This window comes from Xiphophorus hellerii, chromosome 19 (genome assembly GCF_003331165.1).
Source record: "Xiphophorus hellerii strain 12219 chromosome 19, Xiphophorus_hellerii-4.1, whole genome shotgun sequence".
Lineage (NCBI taxonomy): Eukaryota > Metazoa > Chordata > Actinopteri > Cyprinodontiformes > Poeciliidae > Xiphophorus > Xiphophorus hellerii.
Genome location: NC_045690.1, coordinates 11047181 through 11069005, shown reverse-complemented (window position 1 = coordinate 11069005; position 21825 = coordinate 11047181). Strand labels below are relative to the sequence as shown.

The 21825-nt window shown below is 39.1% G+C and overlaps 1 protein-coding gene across 2 annotated transcripts; it reads right to left on the bottom strand.

The window, feature by feature from the left end:
- Nucleotides 1–7052: 7052 nt before the first annotated feature.
- On the bottom strand, nt 7053–20796 carry bmf1 (BCL2 modifying factor 1). 2 transcript variants are annotated; one of them, XM_032547877.1, is made up of 4 exons: nt 20605–20796; nt 18255–18452; nt 17503–17666; nt 7053–11454 (listed from the first exon to the last, which is right to left on the bottom strand). In XM_032547877.1, exons 2-4 carry the CDS (start codon nt 18424–18426, stop codon nt 11338–11340), a joined length of 453 nt encoding a protein of 150 aa, XP_032403768.1. In that variant the 5' UTR covers nt 18427–18452; nt 20605–20796; the 3' UTR covers nt 7053–11337. The 2 variants fall into 2 exon arrangements, with proteins under 2 accessions (XP_032403768.1, XP_032403767.1); XM_032547876.1 differs by having other exon boundaries at nt 17503–17696; nt 20605–20794.
- Nucleotides 20797–21825: the final 1029 nt, after the last annotated feature.

Below are 21825 nucleotides of genomic sequence, written 5' to 3'. Positions count from 1 at the left end.
CCGGCTATTTGGAGAAAACTGTAAGTTGAAAAATCACTCAGTGGCTTCTAAAATAAAGCTTATGTTGACCGTTGTAAGGCGAAATGAAATGCCAGACACCCATAAGCATCAGTGTTACAATGTTGATGAAAACCAGAGTAGAAATTCTAATATCTAATGTGGCTGCGTTGCTACAACAATTTTAATATTTTGAATTATAGTTACATGTGGTTATTCCCACAATGATGGATCATAGTCAAAATGTGATTGCAGAGCACATCCCTCTGTGGTGTGCTGGTTTGCTAGGTCTCCAAGCTTCCACTCTTATGAATTTTTTCTTCCGATTTACCTCTACTCATGGAATAATATAATAGTGTGTTTGCTTTGTACTGAATACCAAGTCGAGTGGAAAAAATGAAGTCTCAAAGAAGCTATGAGTTTAATATGTGATATATGCAGGGAGATTATCATATCATATATGATGCTCATATATGCGATGATCATATCAAATGTAGTGAAGGTTAAAAGTATTACATATTTTGTAGCACTTCAAACATCATTAGATTAAATAACTAGCAGACATTTCTGCTGCTTTACTTGTGAATATATTCCATGCTCCATTTCGTGCTTTTGAACGCATGAAGTGGAGAGCAATACACTGCTATTGATTTGTATTGCTAAGAGCAGTAATCACCACAACAGCTAGTTTTCCACTGATTTTCCAAAACAAAAGACACAGAATAAACTTTTTCTGGAGACTTTGCTATCAGCGGGTGGAGATCATGTTAAATCTGACACACCAAAGTTCGGTGTTCCAGACATAATGTAATTACTCTTCGGGAATTTTCGGCTCACGGAAAGGAATATCACTTTTGTGAGCAACAAGCCTGAACATGGCTGAGAAGGAAAAGTTGTCAAAAAAATCATGTTTACCTTGATAGCTTTTGACGATGAAGAAAGAAAAATAAACTGCTGCCATCCCAATAAGTGTCTTTCAATTGCTACTACTTCTTTGTTAAATAAAGCATATAATACAGCTGCAATTAATTTCTTTAAGGTGTCTCTTTATATCTCAAAGCATATTGAAAAAATTGCAATTTATAACACCATAATCATTTTTTTCCACAAAGGCGGGAGTAGAAGCGAGAAGAGCAGCAATTGCTGACTTTGTTTATTGCCATCCAAACTTGGCTCAGCCAGCAAACCCTCGATCTCGTGCAATTGTTTGAGATGAGCTGGCCAGCTGCCAAATCTGGAGTAAATCAGCGCCGTCAGTCAGCAACAACAGGCAGCAAGAGGAGGAGGAGGGGACAAGGAGAGTGTGCACGAAGAGAGGGAAACTTTTGTGCATGTTTGTGTATGCGATAGACTTGCAGAAAGTCAGGGAGAGCATGAGAACAGGGCTCACATAAGACTGGAAAAAGGAGGGAAAGAGTAGTAGAGCAATGGGGGATGGGAGGTGTAAAAAAGGGAGAGAAAGAAGGAGTGAAAGAAAAGGAGGGAGGACCTGGTGCTCTGTTGTGAAACATAAGCTCGGAAAAAGTGCTCGGAGTTTAACTCTCGATCCGATGTTTTTGCAGTTGTTACTGTTTGGAGGAGGTCCATTGCGTGAGTGGACGCATACACTGAAACCTACAAATACACCCACACACGCAATTGTCTATCCCCACCCCTAGTTGTGCAGGTTGTTTTTCTTCCTCAGTCTGATCCTTCAGTGCACACTCCTGTTATCAAGGTGAGGCGTGCTAACAAGTCAGGCCGCCTGCCTGATATGCCTGGCCCACTTCCAACCTGCTGGGTACAAAAAACCCTGCTGAACCTGTCCATATCTTTGGCTCAGAGGCTTTCACCAGCCCTGCATGGGTTCTGCGTGCTTGTGAAGGCACAGCGTCTTGGAAAGGGGGCTTGAGGCAAACTCTTTTCTCATTACTACACACCATAGGCCTTGCCAGCGCAAAGGACTCCTGATGCTTCCTGTGGAAACCACAGTGACTTCTCATTTTTATCTTGCTACAGGAATCCTTTTCCTGCCAATTAGTTCCCAGCAATGACCCTGCTTGTTTATGTTCTATCGAGTGACAACCCCATCACAATTAGGCAGAGCTTGTGTCCTTCTGAGGTGCATGCCAAGTGTATGGATTTTCATGCACGGGGAGAGAGTGCTGCCTGCTGTGTGAAGGTTTATGGGGTGTATCTTTTAATTGGGTCCAAATGGTAGTGGGTTAGTATGGAGATTTAAAAAACATGATAAAGCCAGAAAAGGTAGAGGGGAGAACAATAGCCAGCAAGAGATTGAAAAGACGAGTTCAACAGGTTCACGAGCAGTGCTGTGAGGAATTAAATCCCTCCCCTTGACCACAGGATACTGCTAGTGTTTGTGAGTCAGAGATTTCTGTTCTCGCTCTTTCTCTGTGTATGCGTGTGTGTGCGTGTGTGTGTCACAGCTGTGATGGCCGGGAGTGACTGCAGCTCAACAAAGCTTTGCACTCTGCTGGGTTACTCTTGGTAAACAAAGGGAACTCACGGTGTAGTACGTCGGTTGCTCAACCACTCCTGCAACAAAAGAAGACAGAAAAGAGCCTCTCTAGAAAATAAGATCAAAAGAAGAGATTGAAAACAACAAAAAATGTTGCATGTTTTTGTAGCAAGGTAAAGGAACCAAATTGCAATAGCAAAAATACAGACTTTTGTAGATCATCACGAACTAAGTGTTGCATGTTAAGCGTTTGCTTCATTGAGGGGTAGAACTGTTTGTTGGGGGATGAACTGAACTGCCGAGAGGACGAGCTTTTCTTTTCTTTTCTTTTCTCTTCCAGAGTCGGTCAGCTGTGTATAGTCACAGCTGAGAAGAGGGGGCAGGGGATCATTGTTGGGTTGCTGCACCCACATCATGCTCCAGTCTCATTTCCCCACCGCCTGCACAGTGACACGCAACAGCATTGGCTTACTCCCATGACAAATAATAGCCTGAGCACCAGATGTGTAAGCGCTGAATAAGAAGAGAGCAAAGTGGTCAAATACATGCAAAGTTTAAAGAGTGGCAAATCTCTTTGCAACGAGCCATTTGTGTCTTTACCAACAACTATAAACTATAAACTCAAAGCTACATAATGAGTTTATTTTAATCATAATTAAGTTAATCTTCTTTTACTTGCAAAGATTCAGTATAATAAAAACATATTCATACCCCTGAACTTTTTCACATTTTGTCAGATTAAAACCACAAACTAGTAGGGTTAGCAGTGCACATTAAGAAAGTGGTAGGAAAATGATCAATTCTTTTCAAAATCTGTGTTGAGCCTCCCTAAGTCAGATTGGCTTAGAAACAGGTTTTGGTGCAATTACAACAAGTCTTCTACGGTAACTTTTCACCAGCTTTGCAAATCTCTCAATATTTATTTATTTATTTATTTTTTACATTCTTATGTTTAAAATAGCTAGACTGCGTGTGAACAGACATGTTCAATACTTGTCACAGATTCTCAGTTTGTTGATGCAAACCATTTTAGTGTATGTTGTAAATCTGGCTGTATGTTTTTGGTTGTTGTGCTGTTATCTTCGGAAGCCTCTGACAGGTTTTGTTCCAGGTTTCCGGAGTCTTGAGTTCAGTCCATCTTCTCGTTAACTCTGTCAGTCTTCTCTTCTCCTGATACTGTCACTACCATGTTTCACTGTGTGGATGGTGTGCAAGGTGTGGTGTTGGACCAAAACACTTTATTCAAAATGTCTACTGCAACCCCCACCTGGCTTTTAAAGTCACTAACCAGAACTATGGCTTTATTCTCACCACTTTTCCATTAAGACCTGATTTGTGAAGTGCTCCTAACAACTGATTCCCCAACGTAAGCAATGGATCTCAGTAGTTCCTCCAGAGCAACTATGGGCTCTTAGCTGCTTTTCTAAAGAATGCCCTTCCTGCCTGGCCTTTCAGCTTAGGTGAACATCAGTTTTTTTAATAGACTGCAGCAGTGCCATATCATAAAATCCTAATCAAATACATTGAAGTTTGTGGTTGTAACAAGAAATGTGACATGGTTCAGGGGTTTAGAATGCCTTTATTTAGCTTTAGCTTTGACTTGGCCTCAAGCTTAGAAATATCTCTGTTCTCCCCACAGAAACAGCACTTTCAGTTAGAGCATACCTTTAGTTGCAAACAATGCAAAACTGTATCAACTGCACTTATGCACTTAATGCACTGTTAGCAACTCTATTCAGGTAGAATAGTCTCCGCTACAGCAGAGACTAATAGGGATCCTCAAATAAACACATAAACAAAAGCTAAATATATAATTGAACAACCTTTGCTGCAAATTAGATAACTTTTTCAAGGAAAGCCTTGGTTATGCCAAGGCAAGGGTAAGACATTAAAGTTTACAAAAGTATGGTGAGAGATTCAGACAGTTGAATAATTTAATGTTTTGCATGCTTAAGACTCTTAACTTAAAGTCTTTCTTTCTTTACTCCTTTCATACCCTCTCCCTATACTCTATCTAAATTAAAAGATTGAGTGCACATGATTCCCTTGTTTCAAATGTGTATTGTTGAGAGAGGAGTTTCTTGAAACCTTCTGAAGGGTTGGGGGAAGTACCTGTGGCTTGTGGTGTTGTGCAGGTGCTGTAAGTCCTAGTTTATTGCTGCAACTTCTTACTTCAGTAAGTGACACATCACTTTTGCTCAGGTTAAAGGAGACGCTCAATAACTGAGGAGGAACTCGTTGCAGTCGGTTGCTTAAGCTCTGACAGAATCTGCTCTTCATTCTGCTGAACTAGAAAGCTGGGCGAGTAGGAGGCTGCAGTGTTTTGATTGGCTTTGCAGACATAAACAAGAGCCGTACTTGTGTGTGACCCCTCAGCCTGACCTCAGAGATAGACGCTTCTCTAATGGGTGTCTCTTTCAGCAGGCAGCCAAGTGAGGGGAACAGAGAAGTCATTGTTTGAACCAGGGAAAGCCAATGCTCTCCCCATTTAAGTACTGATCTTAAAGGAGAGAGCCACAAAATGTGAGCTGAACAGGGTTATTTCTGCCTTCAGGTTCATATTTGGTATAGTATTTAAAGACACTGAAGCCTATAGAATATACAGTTTGACAGATGTCTAAGTAACACTTACAATTATCTTCCATTCAAACTTAACAACCATATATTTGAAACATTTAAAACCCAAGCTTAGGTGGGGAGAGACACTGTAGTTTTGCACCCTAAGTCAACTGTGGCTGGAATAGCAGTTGTTCAGTTTTGATCACATCCTTTGGCATGCTCATTGATGTGTATTTGTTTATGTCAAAGTGCAAGAGGGTTCTTCTGCTGTAGGCTGCCAAACAGGTGAGACCGGTGTGGTTTAAGCATGAAACTCTACCTGGCATGTACAACAATAAGAGTGCCACGCGTCAGCCCCAAGGAAAGAGACGGTAGGATGTCTGCTATGCAGAAAGAAAAAGCATCATTCTCTGTAGTGTTATTACAAGTGCTTGTACCTTAATCTTTCACTGGTGTCAGTACAGTTCCTACAGAAGAATAGATAGAAAGCTTGTACATTTAGCAAATAATACATCACAAACATAACAAAAAGACTGAACAAATGCTTTATATTTACGTGTGTCAGGAGTAATCAATCTCCTCCAGAGCCTTCAGGCATTGAGGGTGCAGCGTAACTAATCTGCAGGCTCAGCAGGTCGGCCTTAACCTTTGAAGATGTGACAGTACCTCTTCTTATTCAATATACACACGGACCTATTCTCTTGTCATGCAGTGCGAGCACACAGTATCTGCACGTGTGCATTGTTCGGACAGCAGATATTAGAGATTTCAGGAAGCCCCGCTGCTTTCACCAAACTAATTACTAAACTAGATAAAAATGATGAAAAAAGTCTTTGCGATTTGCCTGGTTGGCTTCAAAGACGCAGCTGGACTCACACACTTGCTAATCAGCCAGTGACTTACATGCTCAATACAAAACTCCTGCAAATAGAGTTAAAGCACAAAGGATTAGAAGCAAGACAAAAGAGAAAGAAATATTTGGGCCGCAACTGTTTTTTTATGTCTATGATTAGATGACATGGATTGGTATTAAAGTCAAGAGAAAGATCATTTTTTTCTAAGTTTTCACATTTATATGAATATAGCTGTAATGCTTTACAGTGCCTTGGAAACATATTAACACCTCTTGAACTTTTTTATCAAACTTTGTCATGTTTCATTCAGACTTTGTGATTTTATAAGATAGACCAACGCAAAGTGGAGCATGTGACATTTGAAGAAAATCACATATGGTTTTTAAATGTAATTATATATAAAAATTGGAAGATTGTATCATACACCTGAATGCTGTCCTCTGATACCTCTAAATGAAATTCAGTCTAAAGAACTATCTTAAGAAGTGACCTAAATTATAGTGGTTTGTTGGAGAACATTAGTGAAAAACATCATGAAGACGAAAAAACATAGCAGATAAGTTCAAGATAAACATGGAGAAGTTTAAAGCTGGGTTAGGTTATCAAACAGCATACCAAGCTTTGGCCTCATCTGACACATTTTAGACTAGATTTGAAACTGTGGCAGAGGTTCACCTTCCAGCATGCAAGGCAATGACCCTAAAACAGAGCTGCAGTGGAATAGTTTAGATCAAAGCATAGCCATGTGTTAGATTGAGCCAGACATAGTTAAGAATCAAATTTCAGTGAGATTATATGGCACTTCAAATTATGTCATTTTATATCACATCATATAATCATATTCACATATGATCTCCATTTAAATGGACAGAGCTAAAGCTATTTTCCAAAAAGAAAGGGGGGAAATTCCTGTCTAGATCTACAGTTCTTTTAAAAGCTGACCCCTAAACATTTGTTATAATGGGAGGGAAAAGTGGTTCTACAAATTATTAACTAAGTGGGGCTGAACACAGAGGGGGCCCAGTATTATGCACGTAGTTGCTGTGATCTGTCCTTTAATTCTAAAACAAAACACAATGAAGTGCATGTTTGTAATGTGTCAAAAATTGAAAAATCTCTAGTGGAGTAAATATTTTTGAAAGGAACTGTATGTTACCTTGATCACCATAGAAAACTTAACTCAGTTGATAACTTCCATAATATTTTATTGAAAAAAAGTACCAATAAACAACAAGAAATCCAGAAAAAAACATTTGTAGAGCAAAACTCTGTATGTACAGCATATTGCACTACATAGCAAATTGTCTTTACTTCCATATGAATATTAACAACCAGAAAAAATACATATAAACACAAGATAAAAAGAGTGCACAGTAGAGTCTCGAAAACACACAGTCAATGTTTACAAAAATGCTACATTTTCGCTGGGTCTCATTTCTTGGTATACAGAGAGTGTGTGATAATCAAGACTTCATTGAAATCGAGCAGTTAAAGGCATATTCCAGGGTTTTTAGAAATACACGGTCAGCTATCTGTTCCGTAAAGAAGGGCAAACATTTTATAGCAACGAGCTCATGAGTTAAGTCAATCAAACCGTATAATGTTTGGCCCAAGTTCATTACGCTATAGTAAGATGTGCAAGGAATGTTCAGAATTCATTTTTATTAAAAACAAATGATTTCGATCTCATTGACTTTAAAACGATCTTGCTTATCTTAAAAAAGTCTTACAAGAATGAACTGTCCTTACAAAGAAAGACACTTTTTCTTAAGAAAATACAATTTTAAAAGTTAAGAAAGACCTCAAAGAATAAATGTTATGGTACAAAACAGGCTAAATGTTCTTCCAAAAACACAAATTCCAATATAAAAGTAAAAGTGGAAAACAAAATTCAAGACACTGATGGTTTCCAAAAAGTACCTGTCCAAGTCTTGGACCTCAGCAATCACAAATTGCTGTGAGCACAATTTAGGAAACTTCCACTTAAAAAATATAAGGACACCATGGTGGCTTGTTTCCCTTTTCAATAAATCAACAGGCTATTAAACCTGAACCTTCTTGTCCAAATAATGCACAGAGATACAGCTGACATATGGCCAGATTAGCCTATGAAAACAATCCAGAGTTTATACTATACATTAAAATACTTCTGGGATTTACAGAAACAAAGTACTTTCCAGTGCATACTGATTACAACACAATGATTGGGATTAAGGAACAAACATTCTGTGATTTGTGTAAATAGGAAACCTTTTCATTTCTATGCTCTCTCAATATCCTGGGTATCATTAGCAATGGGCATGATGTATGATGACTAATTATACATGAGATAAGTTGAACTGCATTGAAACTACTGCATTTCTGGACCCAAAAAAATCATAAACGTTTTAAACAAATTGAAAATTTTGAGTGTACTTCACCAATAATCATATTCATCGTTTAAGTGTCACACATTCATACGGGCTTAAAAGGTGGATTGTAGTTTTCCTCTTCATATTGGCAACAACATACAATACATATTTATTAACTTCTGTTCTGGCTGTAAGTGAAAAGTAGAAGACAATGTGCACTCTGTTCTATGACAAACTCAGAGCGCTGTTTTTTACAGGCTGTGAGAAATGAGTGATACAATAAAAATCCCAAAAAAAATCAGGCACAATTATTCTTAAGCTGAACCATTTATGAGTCCAAGATCAAAGCAGAAAGAGGAAGAGGTGATTGCACACACAAGTGTATACAGTAGAAATTGGTAAAACATACCAAAAATAAATTAAAAAGGAAGAAAAAATAAATTACAAATTAAATGAACCACTGAAAAAAAACATGCCATGCAGGAGCAGCATGAGGAGGAAGTCAAGACCTGATCGTGCGACGAGGTGCTACAGGGACTGGCTCAGTGTTCAGGATCTGCAGGAAACTATTACCACAACCACACTTAGTGCACCTCTCTCTCCTCTGACTGCAAACTCAGGAGCCCCTGTCACCACCACCGCCAGCATGCCAGCCCAGACTCCTCAAACTGTACCTATGTGTGTGTGCTGGAAATTAGACTACAGGAACTCTAAATGAAATGAAAATACAGAAGACTTGAAAACACCTCAAGAGGTTCTAATATAAATAAATGGGTGACAACACTCTTTTTCTCTGAAACATGTAACAGATTCTCAAGGTTACCAGTAGCCCAAAAAGTCTGTCCCTGAGACATCTTAAAGAGAAAACGAGACAGTAATTATGCAGTGATCAACTTGATACATAGTAAGGAGCAAGTAATTATAGACCCCTGATATGTACTGCTCCTCGGGTCCAAAAGATTCAGCATGAAAATAATAATAATAAAAAAAAAAAAACCTTAATACATAAACAATATCTTTAACAGTGTCTTTATATGTATTCATATTTCAACAGTAATTACAGTCTTTTTCACTTTTGTTTATTTGTTTGTCTGGTGAGCCAGTGGTGGTTATGTGTGTACCCACGTTCCAAATCTAAATCTGAGTACCACAGACAATGTAAGATCACCCAACAGAATATCAAATGATGTGAAACCACACAAGGGTATCCTGAGAGGAGGGGATTCTGTTTCACAGACTGTTTATGCCATATTAACTTGGTGTTCAAAGTTGGTCTTCTGCAAAAAAGTTGCTCTCACTCAACTGAAATCCTGAAACACTGGTGAGTGAAATTTCCAGAACTGATGCTAAATGCACATTGTGCTCAGTCAGTCGGCACTCAATACTGATTATTTGTCTTGGCCATATAAGTGAATACATCTGAAATGTGGTGGCAAAGAAACAAGCTGGGACTGGAAAACCTTCATACGAGAAAGAGGTTAGCTCGGAAACAATCTGAACTCTTAAACGGGTGGAAGTCTAGTGCAAAAACAGTGGATCCACAGCTCCACTTAAAGGGCATGGAGGTCTGAAAACAATCACATAAAAAGAACACATAAAATGAAGAGAAAATCCTAGGAATAAGGCTATGCTAAAAAAACTGTATATTTGGTGAAATGAAACTTAAAAAAGTAAACTTTTAAACAGTGTGACAGTGTGCTTGATTCATTTGCTCTAATTTAGTGCATGGTGCAAGACCTTAATAGTTTTTTTTATATACATGTCAACACCCTATGATTTTAATGTAAATATCTACTCAGTGTGCTACATCTCAGACATCCCTTAGCTGTTAGTACAGCTACAAGATATAACATTTCTATTAATCAGACAGACGACCGTCTATTCATTAACTTTCATGTCAAATGGCAGTTTTTCTATTTGGGCGATCCTGCTCTTCGTCCAGAGTGGGCAAGGCCTGGTGGGCATCATCAGTACCCGTTATGTCAGTTGTAACCAAACAAGTTTTCAATTGTGTAACTAAATGTCCATTCAATGGGAAATATTATTTTTTTTAATAAGTAACCTTTCACGATCCTGAGAAGTTTGTCAGAATAACGTTCATCACGGAAATTGGGACAAGCATAACGAAGGAGGGACTTGACCAGGGCGACAGCAAAACAAGATCCTAAAATACGTAAATGATTTCCATGTTAACTATCCACTACAGAACTGTATTTAAAGCTAAATTATCTTGTCAGTTCTTTAGTCATAAAAGTGGAGTCATCTGCACAAGGTCTGATATTTATCTAAAGTCTTTTTTGAAGTTTATCAGGTCTGCTGGCACCAACCAGGCCCATTTAATCAGGTAGTGTTGTTCAGAACAGCGAACTTCACCTCTTATATAGTTGAAAAAGTCCCAAATGTTTGACATGTAGCGCACAACTAAACTTTGATAACAATTCACAGTGTGCCAACTTTTTTATGTACAGAACATTTACCTTATTCCTGAAATCCTAAAAGATATGACGGGTTAAAATTGACACCAAAGAAAATAAGAGAAAAATACATAGAAAAGATAAATAGATAAATGTTCCATTGAGGTGAGGTGCAAAATGCTTTGTTCTGGGAAGTGGTCTCTTTGGAAGTGAGTAAATTAACTTGACTGGTCTCCTGGGGGACATCAGAAAAGAAACCGTCACACCACATTTCCTTTCATTTCCTTAACCATCTCATCTTGCTTGTCAAAAAAAAACAAAAAACACTCAATTCTCCTTCTGGCAGAAGACACTGACTAAGGCATTCCTAAGGTCTGTGGAGGTCAGGTCTTTTAAGAAGGACACATATTGAAGTGCACAAAAAAAAAAAAACGAACAATGTACTGTACAAGACGACTACATGACATGTAGGCCTAAATATAAACATTGTCCTTTAGATGAATTCCGGAGCATCATGGCATCTTCTTTTAAAGAAAAAAAACACACGCCCTTGTATAAAATTTGGTTGTCGCCGTCCCGCGGTGACTATTTTTCCTCCTTTCTTTCCTCCCTCAAACAGACCCGTGTTAGATTGGACAGTGCCTTCAGGAGTCCAGTTCGTCAAAACAGAGATGAAGACAAAGGATATAAGAGGAAGTTCCCCCTCACCTCCGTCCTGCTCCACCTCCTCCAGCAATAAACCCCCTATCAAACAGGAGGCTGAGAAGAGCTGCAGTCATGCGCCACCACAGCGGCCCCTGATTCCTTTGGTTTTGTTGATACTGAAAAATCAAACAGAAATAAAGCATTTAGCCATTAGTACAGTCTACAAACTTCAAAAGCAACACAAAGATTTGGTCTTTACTATTGCATTTGGTTTATATTGGGCTGTGAAATGATGCAATTGACAGGAGGCACAGTGAAGTAGGTCAACTAGGAAGACAGAACCAGACACTGGAACAGCGATGATATTTCCACAACAGTCTGCTTTTGTCCCCAACAGCATTTATTACTTGAGCCTTTATTTCTGTGTTGGGTCCACACAAATTCAGGCTTCCTAATAAACATTCCAAGCAATAAACACATGCATCATACAGTCACAGTTTTTTTCTAATCTGTCTGTTTGAGACCGGCAGCCAGCAACCAAAGACGAGACTCTTAGGTCTGCAAGCCAATTGGATTGTGTACGATTAGGGGGGATAATGCTATCTCGCTCATTGAGAACCTGAGATAAGATAATTACACCAAATGGGATTAGGGGGCTCCTGATGAGGGCCAGAGAGTCTCTGAAAGAAAATGCGTCTACATGACAGCTACAGTAGTCCAACAGCTCACCTGCTGATGAAAGACAGACTCTTTTATGGCTGATAATGATGAGACTATTTTCAGTCCATAGTAGTCCAATTAATAAAGCTAAATTTGCTTTAGCTAATAAAATTATGACTAATTTTATGTGGCAGACCAACACTGTGTAGTGTATATTGTGAAGTGGAGAGTCAGTTATATATGGTTTTAAATAAGTCTGAAAAGACTGGCATGCATATCTATTCAGTTCCATTGAGTAAACATTTTTTATAAAAACCTTTTACACTAAATGCAAGTCTAAGTCTTTTCTTAAGGTGTTATTGGCTCTAGTGGCCTTTATTTGATAGTGAATTGACAGGAAAGTGGGTAATGAGAGAAGGGGGAAGACATGCAGCAAAGGTCATCACAGCTGGGAATCGAACCTGTGACAGCCGAGTCAAAGACTAAGGCCTCCATATGTGGGTTGTGCTTAACCCCTGCACCACCACAGCACCCCACAAGTCTAAGTCTTTTGAGATATGCCTCAACCAGCTTTGCACATCTGGAGATTGAAACATTATCCTGAAGATGACATGCCTTACAGTTCCTTTTGGGCATTTATAATTCACAAGTGAAGTCGATACATTGCAAGACTGTTGTTTTTTAAAATAAAGTTGTTGGGGAGGATTGATAGGAGGTGTCATACCACAACAATGCTACACATAAAATCTACATCAGAAGTTTTCCCATGCTACTCTCTTGAAAATAATGGCTGACAAACTTAGTTTAGCGATCTTGTTGCATATGTTTCTAATTTAAATGATAAAACTTGCCTTCTTACTATTCTGCAGCTGTCTGGTCACACACAGCCTAAGTCTCAACTACAATTAACTGGTGACCAGATTCATACTTTTACAAAACCACTGTTGTACCTTAATCGCTGTTAAAGTGTTTTGTAAAAGAGGGTATTTTCTTCCTCTTCTTTTATGCAATGTTTCAAGTCCAGACCGACTGGACTGGATGGAGAGCTCACAAATGACCAGAGCACCTTCTTCCAAATTTTTGCATTTCCCCCTAAATTACTTTTGGTGAACTGCAAATTAAACTTCCTATAAATTTTGGTTTTCACAATGGGGTCTGGAGTGAGCAATTTATATAGTTGTTAGGTGACTTTTCCACCTAACATATGAACCTCTGCAGCTCCAGAGTTACCATGGACCTCTTGATTGCTTCTCTGATGAATGCTTTTCTTCCTTGGCCTGCTTATTGTTTTCCCATTCGCTTAAATTTTGATTAATAGACTGAATAGGTCTCGGTGAGATGTTCAAAGATTAGAATACTGTTTTGTAACAAAAATTTATGCTTTAAACTTGACCTGTCTGCTATGTTCTTTGGTCTTTATGATGATATTTGTTCACTAGTGTTCACTAACAAACCTCTGAGGCTTTCTGAGAACAGCTTTATTAATACTATCATTAATTGCTGGTGTGCAATTAATCACAAATTCTATTAACTAATTAGGAAACCGCTGAAGGTAGTTGGTAGAACTCCATGTTATGTAGGAGTATTAGAGCAAAGAAATGTGGTTACTTTTACACATACCTAATCTTCACATTTTCACACACAATTTTCTTTACACTTGCACAAAAGCTTTTTGGTCTTTCTAGTAAGATCCGAATAAAAACCACTTCAGTTTGAGGTTGTAACGAGACAAAATGTGGACATGTTTGTGCATGATTACTTTTGGAAGGCACTCATCATGATGTCCAGACCTTGAAACAGTTGAAAGACAGGAGCTGCCACTGTGATAAGACTGTTGGGTTTTCTCATTTTCTTATCAATCTGTGGTGAACATTGTATGGTGTTGCGTAAGCTTTACCATGTTCCAGCTAGCATGAGAGAATCTAGCTTTTCCACTCCCATACTCTTACTTGTGCTCCAAAGAAAAAAAATACAAAATAATGAAAAAGGAACAAAATTATGGCAACAGCACTTGGGAAGGTCTCTGTTACACATTGTATCTAAATCTTGCCTGGGGATATTATGATAGTGGAATAAAAGTAACAGAGTGGATTATCTCCTCACAAGCTAAAAGCTTAAACTTGAAAAACCACAAGGTAGATCTTCAGACTTTTTATTTAAAGCTTAATTATATGATTACACTGATAAATTAGATTTATTTGGTTGGCAAATATTGAGTATTTGTTAGCAAATGCAGCAATGCCAATGTGTCATGTTAGGAATTTATCATGTTTCGCTCTAAACTGCAAGAAGAGCAATTGATTTTCATCTCAAAAACAAAATGTTCTTGTGACCTTTTGCACTCACTTCTACCAAGTTAAGTTGCATGCACACAAATAAACAGGGAAAGAGAGTAAGCGTGACAACAAGAGGTGTGCACCAGCCTGTCACAGAGTACTCATGAGTCACGCCAGTAACTGCCAAAAGGCGTCTGCCCCTAAATTTAGCTGGCTGATAGAGCGCAAGAGTCTAGCCAGATTCTCTGTGTCGTCACTCTGACACTACCCTGATATGCTTTATCAGTTTCCAGAGCAGGCTGTCCGTCAGGCCAGCTGCTCAGAAGCACTGTCCTATCGCTTGAGTAAACAAACCGGCCTCCACAGCATGAAACTCTGGATTAGTCGTATCAGTAAAGAGAAAGAGCCCAAAGTAAAATACAAACATGCAACAAAGGTTAGTAGAACAGAAAAATCTTTACAGATTAATAATAAGATACTAGAACTTGTTTAGACATTAATCAAACCCTCTTCCCTCTTTTCTACAAGTGCTGAAAGGAGAGAGTGCAGAGATAAAGCCACAAACACAACATACATGCACACACAGTCACCGCACACACAGCCACATGCACAGACACAGAAGATATTCAACCCTCCTTTCAACACCTCCTATCCAAAGCACTGAGAGTCGTCTCTTAAAAAAACATGGGGATGAAACCTAACTCTGCTCCTTGCCCTGCGCAGGCTGGAGCCGTCTTCCTGCCATTGTGACTGTCATTACTGCCATGTCTCAAATAGCAGACCAGCTAATGTCAGCCATCCTCGGGGGACCTCAGCGTCCCCTCCAGCCCTCTGTGACTGAGGAGCAATTTATCTGTCAACATCCACCAGCACTCCTGCGCTGCCTAATCCCTTGTTTCGCCTGGGGCAAGGAGCTCCCATGGAGAACACTTGCAGCCACACTGCTAAGAAAACCCATCAATGTGATGGCAGTCAGAAGCACTTGAATTGCTCCAAGACAAGTGTCTGCACTGAATAATTGCTTAATAAGTCGGCTGTGGTCCAGAGCAACAGGGCAGAGATGAGATAAAAGTTGTTTGTACAATGGGACCTGAAACATTTATTTAATTTCCCAGAACCTTCTTTCACCCTAGTTGTCAGTTGTGTGTTTCTACTGTGAGTTTCAAAACCAGGCTGTTAAGTGAGCAGGTCTCTCCTACTGCAGGAGGAGAGCTGAAAAATATATCACATTGAAATTCCATCGTTATTTTAAAATGTGCACCACTGAAATCGGAAAGGGCTGTTTGGATGCAATATTTGGAAAATAATATCTTAAATGTCAAGAATTCAAACTCTTATTAGCAATAACCAGACTGGCAATAACCCTGCAGTGGAAACACTAGGAGTCAAATAAAACAGCAACAACACAAAATACAACCCTGGTTCCTTGAAAAGTTTTTGATTGCTGAAATGCATCTAAGCACCAATCGTTGTTATCCAGTGAAAGTTTTTGTCCTGATTCTCACAGAGAAAAAGTGAGAAGAGAGGGATGGCAAACAGCAGAAAAACAAGCATGGGTGTAGCCATGCATGCCGTGTGCATACACACACACAATACAAAAAGCTGCACAAGCAATACCAAAAATAGACACTGCAGAGGCACACACATCTAAGACTGTACATCATTTGTGTGTTTCAGCCTCAAAAACATGCCTCTGTAACAACATAGAAATAAACATAATTGAAAGATAGTTATAATTTATTTGCAAAATTCAGGCATTTCTTTTCCGACTTTAGTTAACTCAGTCATCATGGCAGAAGCACAAAAAAAATTCTCACATTAAGTCATTAGTATCACAATATGTGCATGCAGGATGTGACTGCACAAGGTTCGTTCTCACTCTGACTCTTTTGTTTGCTACAACAGTAAGAAGGGGCAAAAGCCACTTCCTCATCCCCTGACACAGTCCAGCCTAAGTTGTGCGTCAGTACATCCCCGGCCACAACTACACTTAACAGCAAACCTACCGTCTGACTGTCTGGTTCTGTGTGTGTTCTCCAGTGCACATGAGTCATGGTTTGCAGAGGTAGCATAAATAACCTTTACTTGATAAGCTCATGAGAAAATAAGAAACTATCTCACACTTCATTTTGTGAGGTTAAAAATTGGAGGTTTTAGACAGGCAGGACAGGGAGGAGCCCTTTTTCCAAAAGAGCTGAAGATGGTTGTCATCTGCATATTTTGTGGTTTAATTTCCAAACATCCACCCGGTCCCTTTTATGCATCATCATGGATTTAGCCCCCTATTATTCATATTGTGTTTAATTTTTGTTTTCAGTTTGTTGCTGAGTACAGGGGTGACTGAAGACTCCCCAGAACCACAGCTGTTCCCCTCTGGGCTCATTTGTTGAGCTTTGGGTTACAACATGTTTACCTACTTCTGAAACTTCTGCTTTTTTATGCACAGACTAAAATGTGTTTATATTTAATTGCATACGTGTTGTACATCTTGCATTTGACAGAAGTTATATGTATACTGTTCAGGTATGAAGATTTAATGCACCCCATGTAGAAGCAGCACACAAACTTTGTGGACAGGGTGTATTGTTTGAGTCAGGGATCCTTATGCCTCTTGCTTCTACAGCACACTGGGGAAATGCCCTAAAGAAAGGAGAGAGAAATAAACAGGAAGAGGAGGAAGGGTAAGGGACTGGTGTCGGTGGGCTATGTGGGGGATGGGCCATCCTGGGATCTGTGGGCTGAGGGAACAAGAGGCACCGGGCTGAAGTTGTGCCTGAACACAGCCTCTCCAAAACAAACATGGGGCAAACACAATAAACATGAGCAAACTTTTGACTCTACATGAAACTCTGTCTGGTTACATGATTAGGGGATCTTGTAAAATTAGATTCAAAAATTTTTAAATTACTTAGGTGGTGTTACTAATGCGTGGACTTTAGATTATGATAAGACACCTTAATGCATAATGAGTGATAATTTACTATTGGATTCAATTTCACTGCCTGTATCAATGAATATGCCATACATTTTTCTCTTTTTTTGTGTTATAATTCCTTGGAAAAGACAACTGGAAATCTCTAAAAGCCTGATAGGTGCATTTTTAGTTTATGATGTCCTTTCTGTCATATAAAAGTGATATGATGATGCGTTATTGTTGTAAAAGTTTCTGAAATACAGTTAGAATCTTTGAATTATTTTCATCTCTTCTGTTTCTGTGTTTTAACCATGATGGTGTAAAATGCAAAATAAAGTGACTCTTAGCAGTGATGGTGCATCATTCCCTCTCACCTGTTGTAAGTGTTCCCGGTGAAACTGGTCGCCTATCAGCTGAAGTTTCTGCCCGATGGAGGCCTCCAAGCTGAGTGCAGCCGGCTGGTGCAGGGGTAACTGCGCCATCCTGTTCTGCTCCTCTTGTTGCCTCGCGTCAAAATCCCCGACAAGTTCAAAATGCGCTGGGAAGTGCAATCGAAAACCTGCGTTACCTGTTGAGTGTCAAGGCCAATACTTATTATCTTGTAAACAGCCACATGGTCACTGAAGCGATGACACATATCAGACTTCCTTTAGGAAAAGAAACAAAGGTTTGCATAACACTGATCAGTGTCATTTAGCCTTAACACGTTTTTCCAGCTGCGGTTTTATTACACATAATAGTTTTATAAGTTACTCACATGTCAGGGTCAGTCAGTTGTTATGGAGCTACTTTGGAATGGCTGCTGTATATGATGCCTGTGTAACTTTGCTATCATTGATAATCAGTGGTATAAACAGCACAGGTGAACACCTCTGCCACTTCTCTTCAGTCATATTGGCGCCTTTTCAATAGAAAAGCAGCTGGGTAGAGTGCATACAGACCATAAAAGCTGGTGTAATGACGACTATCAGGCGCCAAGGGGTGAGATCAGTGCAGCAACACGGTTAGGCATTTCTCACAGTGAGTTCCACGTGATGATTTTGTGCTTCAGTTTTATAACACCGGTTCTCACACTCAAGGCGCTGTTCCCCTTTTTATTTTAAAATGCAGCATGTCACCAACTTACCGTAGAATAGTCGTCTGGGCTCCTCCACAACACCACAGGGCAGCATGCCGTTGTGTAGTGCCTGGCCAGGACCGGGCGTCTGCGTGCCCCGGTCTTCGCACTTTATCTCCCTGAAGGGTGTGCGCCAGCAGTTGGGATCTGGCTCAAACACATCATCCTCCTCATCCTCCATACGGGGGGCACTAGCAGAGGAGCAGCCTTGAATAGATTGTGAGAAGCCATGATTTAGTGGTGAGTGATATGGACTTTAAATTTTATCACGATACTTTGTGATACTATTGTGATAACAATAAAAGAGACAATAAGAACTATTTATTACTACTTTTGTGGTAAGTTTAGGCTGTGATTGCATGACACGAAAATCATTTCCTCAGTATTGTTATTAAAAAACATTGTATTTGTAATACACTTCTTTAAGGCATCAGTCATGTAAAGAATTGTGATTTGAGTCACAAAACTGCACACTCCATTTAATCAGTGATTCATCAATGATTAAAGAAAAATTAATTGGAATTTACTATGACATAGATGAGTCAAAATCTTTATCATTATAAGAAATGTATGATAGATAGATAGATAGATAGATAGATAGATAGATAGATAGATAGATAGATAGATAGATAGATAGATAGATAGATAGATAGATAGATAGATAGATAGATAGATAGATAGATATTTTTGAGGCTCCTTGATATTTTTGAGGCTGCTCCTAGGTCAGACTATGCTGGCCTAGGATCTATTATTAACATTAACCTGTTAACCCATTTTCTTCAGTCTACTAGAAGAAAATTGAGCCACAAAGGAGTTGGCATCATTTGTGGCTCAGGATTAAATTCAACAAATGACTGTGTTCAACTCACTGATGTAACCACAGTTCACTGCAGTTATCCAATCAGTTGAGGCATGGTTACACAAAATAAAAGTTTAGCGGTCTCTTTCGCTCGCTCTTGCCGGGCTTCTTAATTAACTGCCCTGTAAATAATTTTACTAAGATTCAGAATTTTTTGCACCATTGCACATATAAAGTGACATTTCAGCATGCAGGACCAAACTCTCACTAGAAGAAATTAAGCCAATTTTACCACAAGAGTGTGGAAAGAGTCTCAAAGAAAACTTGGCAACCTCTCCAAAGGCAATGATATGCTGCAAGTCAACCCTGAACCTTAAAGTGGGTCAAAGAGTTATCAAAATATGTCTCAAATTCAAGCCGCCTCTCGAGCAAAACCCAAATCCACAATCAAGTTGTAATACCGGGTTATGATACTACCACAATTCCAAATTAGGGTCCAAAGCAAAAACGTAATGACAGTCCTTGAGGAAAACCCTGAGCCACTTTCCCTGACCTGGTCTCCGCAAGAAGGAGGGGGTTTGATTTCTTCAGCACAAGCAGAAAGTCCTGCCTGTCTGCTGCATGAGCACAGCTTAATGCTTTGTTTTGACAAACACAGAGTAAGAACAGCCTACAAGGGCTTTGTAAAAGAAAAACAAAAATATTAAAAAAACACTTCCAGATGAACTCTATTGTTTTGCTTTGCTCCACTGCCCAGGCAGAGATCCGTGTGTTTCTGTCAAGCAGTGGCTCCCCCTGCTGCAGACACCACAAGTGGAGGCTGGCTGGTGGTCGTAAGCACTGAAGCAGCTCTGTTATTGTCACAGTTTTTATACAACACAGCCTCACATCACCCCACTTCAATTTTATGTAATACTGCACATAAGACCTCAGGAGGTACAGAATGTGAAAGGGGAAAAAAAAGTTTGGAGTTATACAAACAATTTTTAAAACTTCTAATTGCTTATAAATACTGTATAAATACTGTTTAGATTATAAAAGTGTTAACCGCAATCTGAAATTTATCGTTTAGTGTCAAAGCGGAAGTTGACTGATATGAGGGAGTTTCAATAACCCCGATTATTGAAAAAAAAACCCTCATAAATTATAAAATAATGTGTGAAAATGCATTTTAAACATATCAAGCGGGAGATGAATCGCTTCAATGTTAGACATATAAAGTGGAACATGTGCCATTTCACGTTTACAGATGTTTAATATTGTCATTTTAAGACTGCTGAAGCTTTCTGCGGCGCAGAGCTCATTCACCGGCCGGACATGTGTGTGAAAGCCGGGAGAAGCCGGTTTAATTTAACTCCACTAAAACAATGACAGCCTGCGTTATTTAAAGTTCTGCTTTTAACGGAGACGTACCGAAGTGCCTTAACATCCTTCATGTTTCGAGACAAATTAGTTTCTGTTATTCTAACAGCGACGGCGGATTGTTTGTTTGCGTCTTTCTCGGGGTGATCAGCTGGCTGAAAGCGTTATGCAGGTTATACTTGTTTTTCATGTACTTACCGCAAAGCCAGGCTTCGTTTTAATAACTATCTCACCAGCACACAAAAGGGGGCTTGAAAAAAGCGAAGGAAAGTTCAATATCCTGCCAAGATTAAGCGAGTTTAATCCGTTTCACTTCCACGGCTACTTCCATTCTGCGAGAAAGAACTGCTACAAGTCCATTTGACGTCAGTTTTAATATGGGTCCGCCAGCGGGATGTGCACGCAGCCAATGGTTGCATTTGTTTATATCCCGCCCTCTCTGTCGTGTATTCAGACACGTGGATGGGAAATTCCCCCGAGCACAAGACGGCTTTCACGCTACTACTGAAATCATGTGGTTAGAGAGCCTTGTCGAGCTGCTGTCATCTGGAGGGTGTATTTACACACGCATAGCGTATGTAGCCCTGCTTTACACTGACAGATGCGAACGTAATGTGGATGCATTGCCCTCAGAACTGTGCAAAATCTTCAAACCACTTTGCTTCCAAGTAATGAAACTTTGTTACAGTGATCTTAATCAGTATTAAAGTCCTTTAAAACAAAAGTGGAATGACTCAAGACTTAAAAATGCTGTAAATAAAGGTTTCTGAAAGGGTGTGCATAAGACTGACATGACACTTTCATAAATATGACATAATACAGGAACATCATTGAGTCTTCATGAATATTTATAACTTGTCATGAAGTGTCATTTGGTAAATAATGCCACTATAAATACAAAGTTGCATTAGAACTTGCATTAAAAGTCCATTAAAAGTGTCAACTGCATTTTGTTTTTGTAAAAAATGACATTTTAATGCAAAGCTGCATTGAAATTTGCATTAAACATTCACAAAATGTGCCAACTTTGCATTAAGTGTAATTATTTGTTGAATGATACTTCATGAGAACAATCATAAAAATTCATGAAAACTCCTTCATGCTCATGACAGATGTTATGTTTATGACACAGTCATGTCAGTCTTATACACACCCCTTGAAATAAATTGTTACCAACATTTCATTGCATCCTAACATGAAAGGTAAATCCCTTGCAAAAATATTTAAACCCCATTTTCACATTTTTTCACCTTACGATCACAAACCTGTGTGAATATGTTGGTAATTTATGTGATATGCTAACAGAGAGTATATGAAAGGAACAAAAATCAAATTTCCAATAGTTTTCCAAAGAAAGGTCTGAAAAGTGTGGTGTTCATTTGTATTTAGACCCATTTACTCTCATACCTCTAAATAATA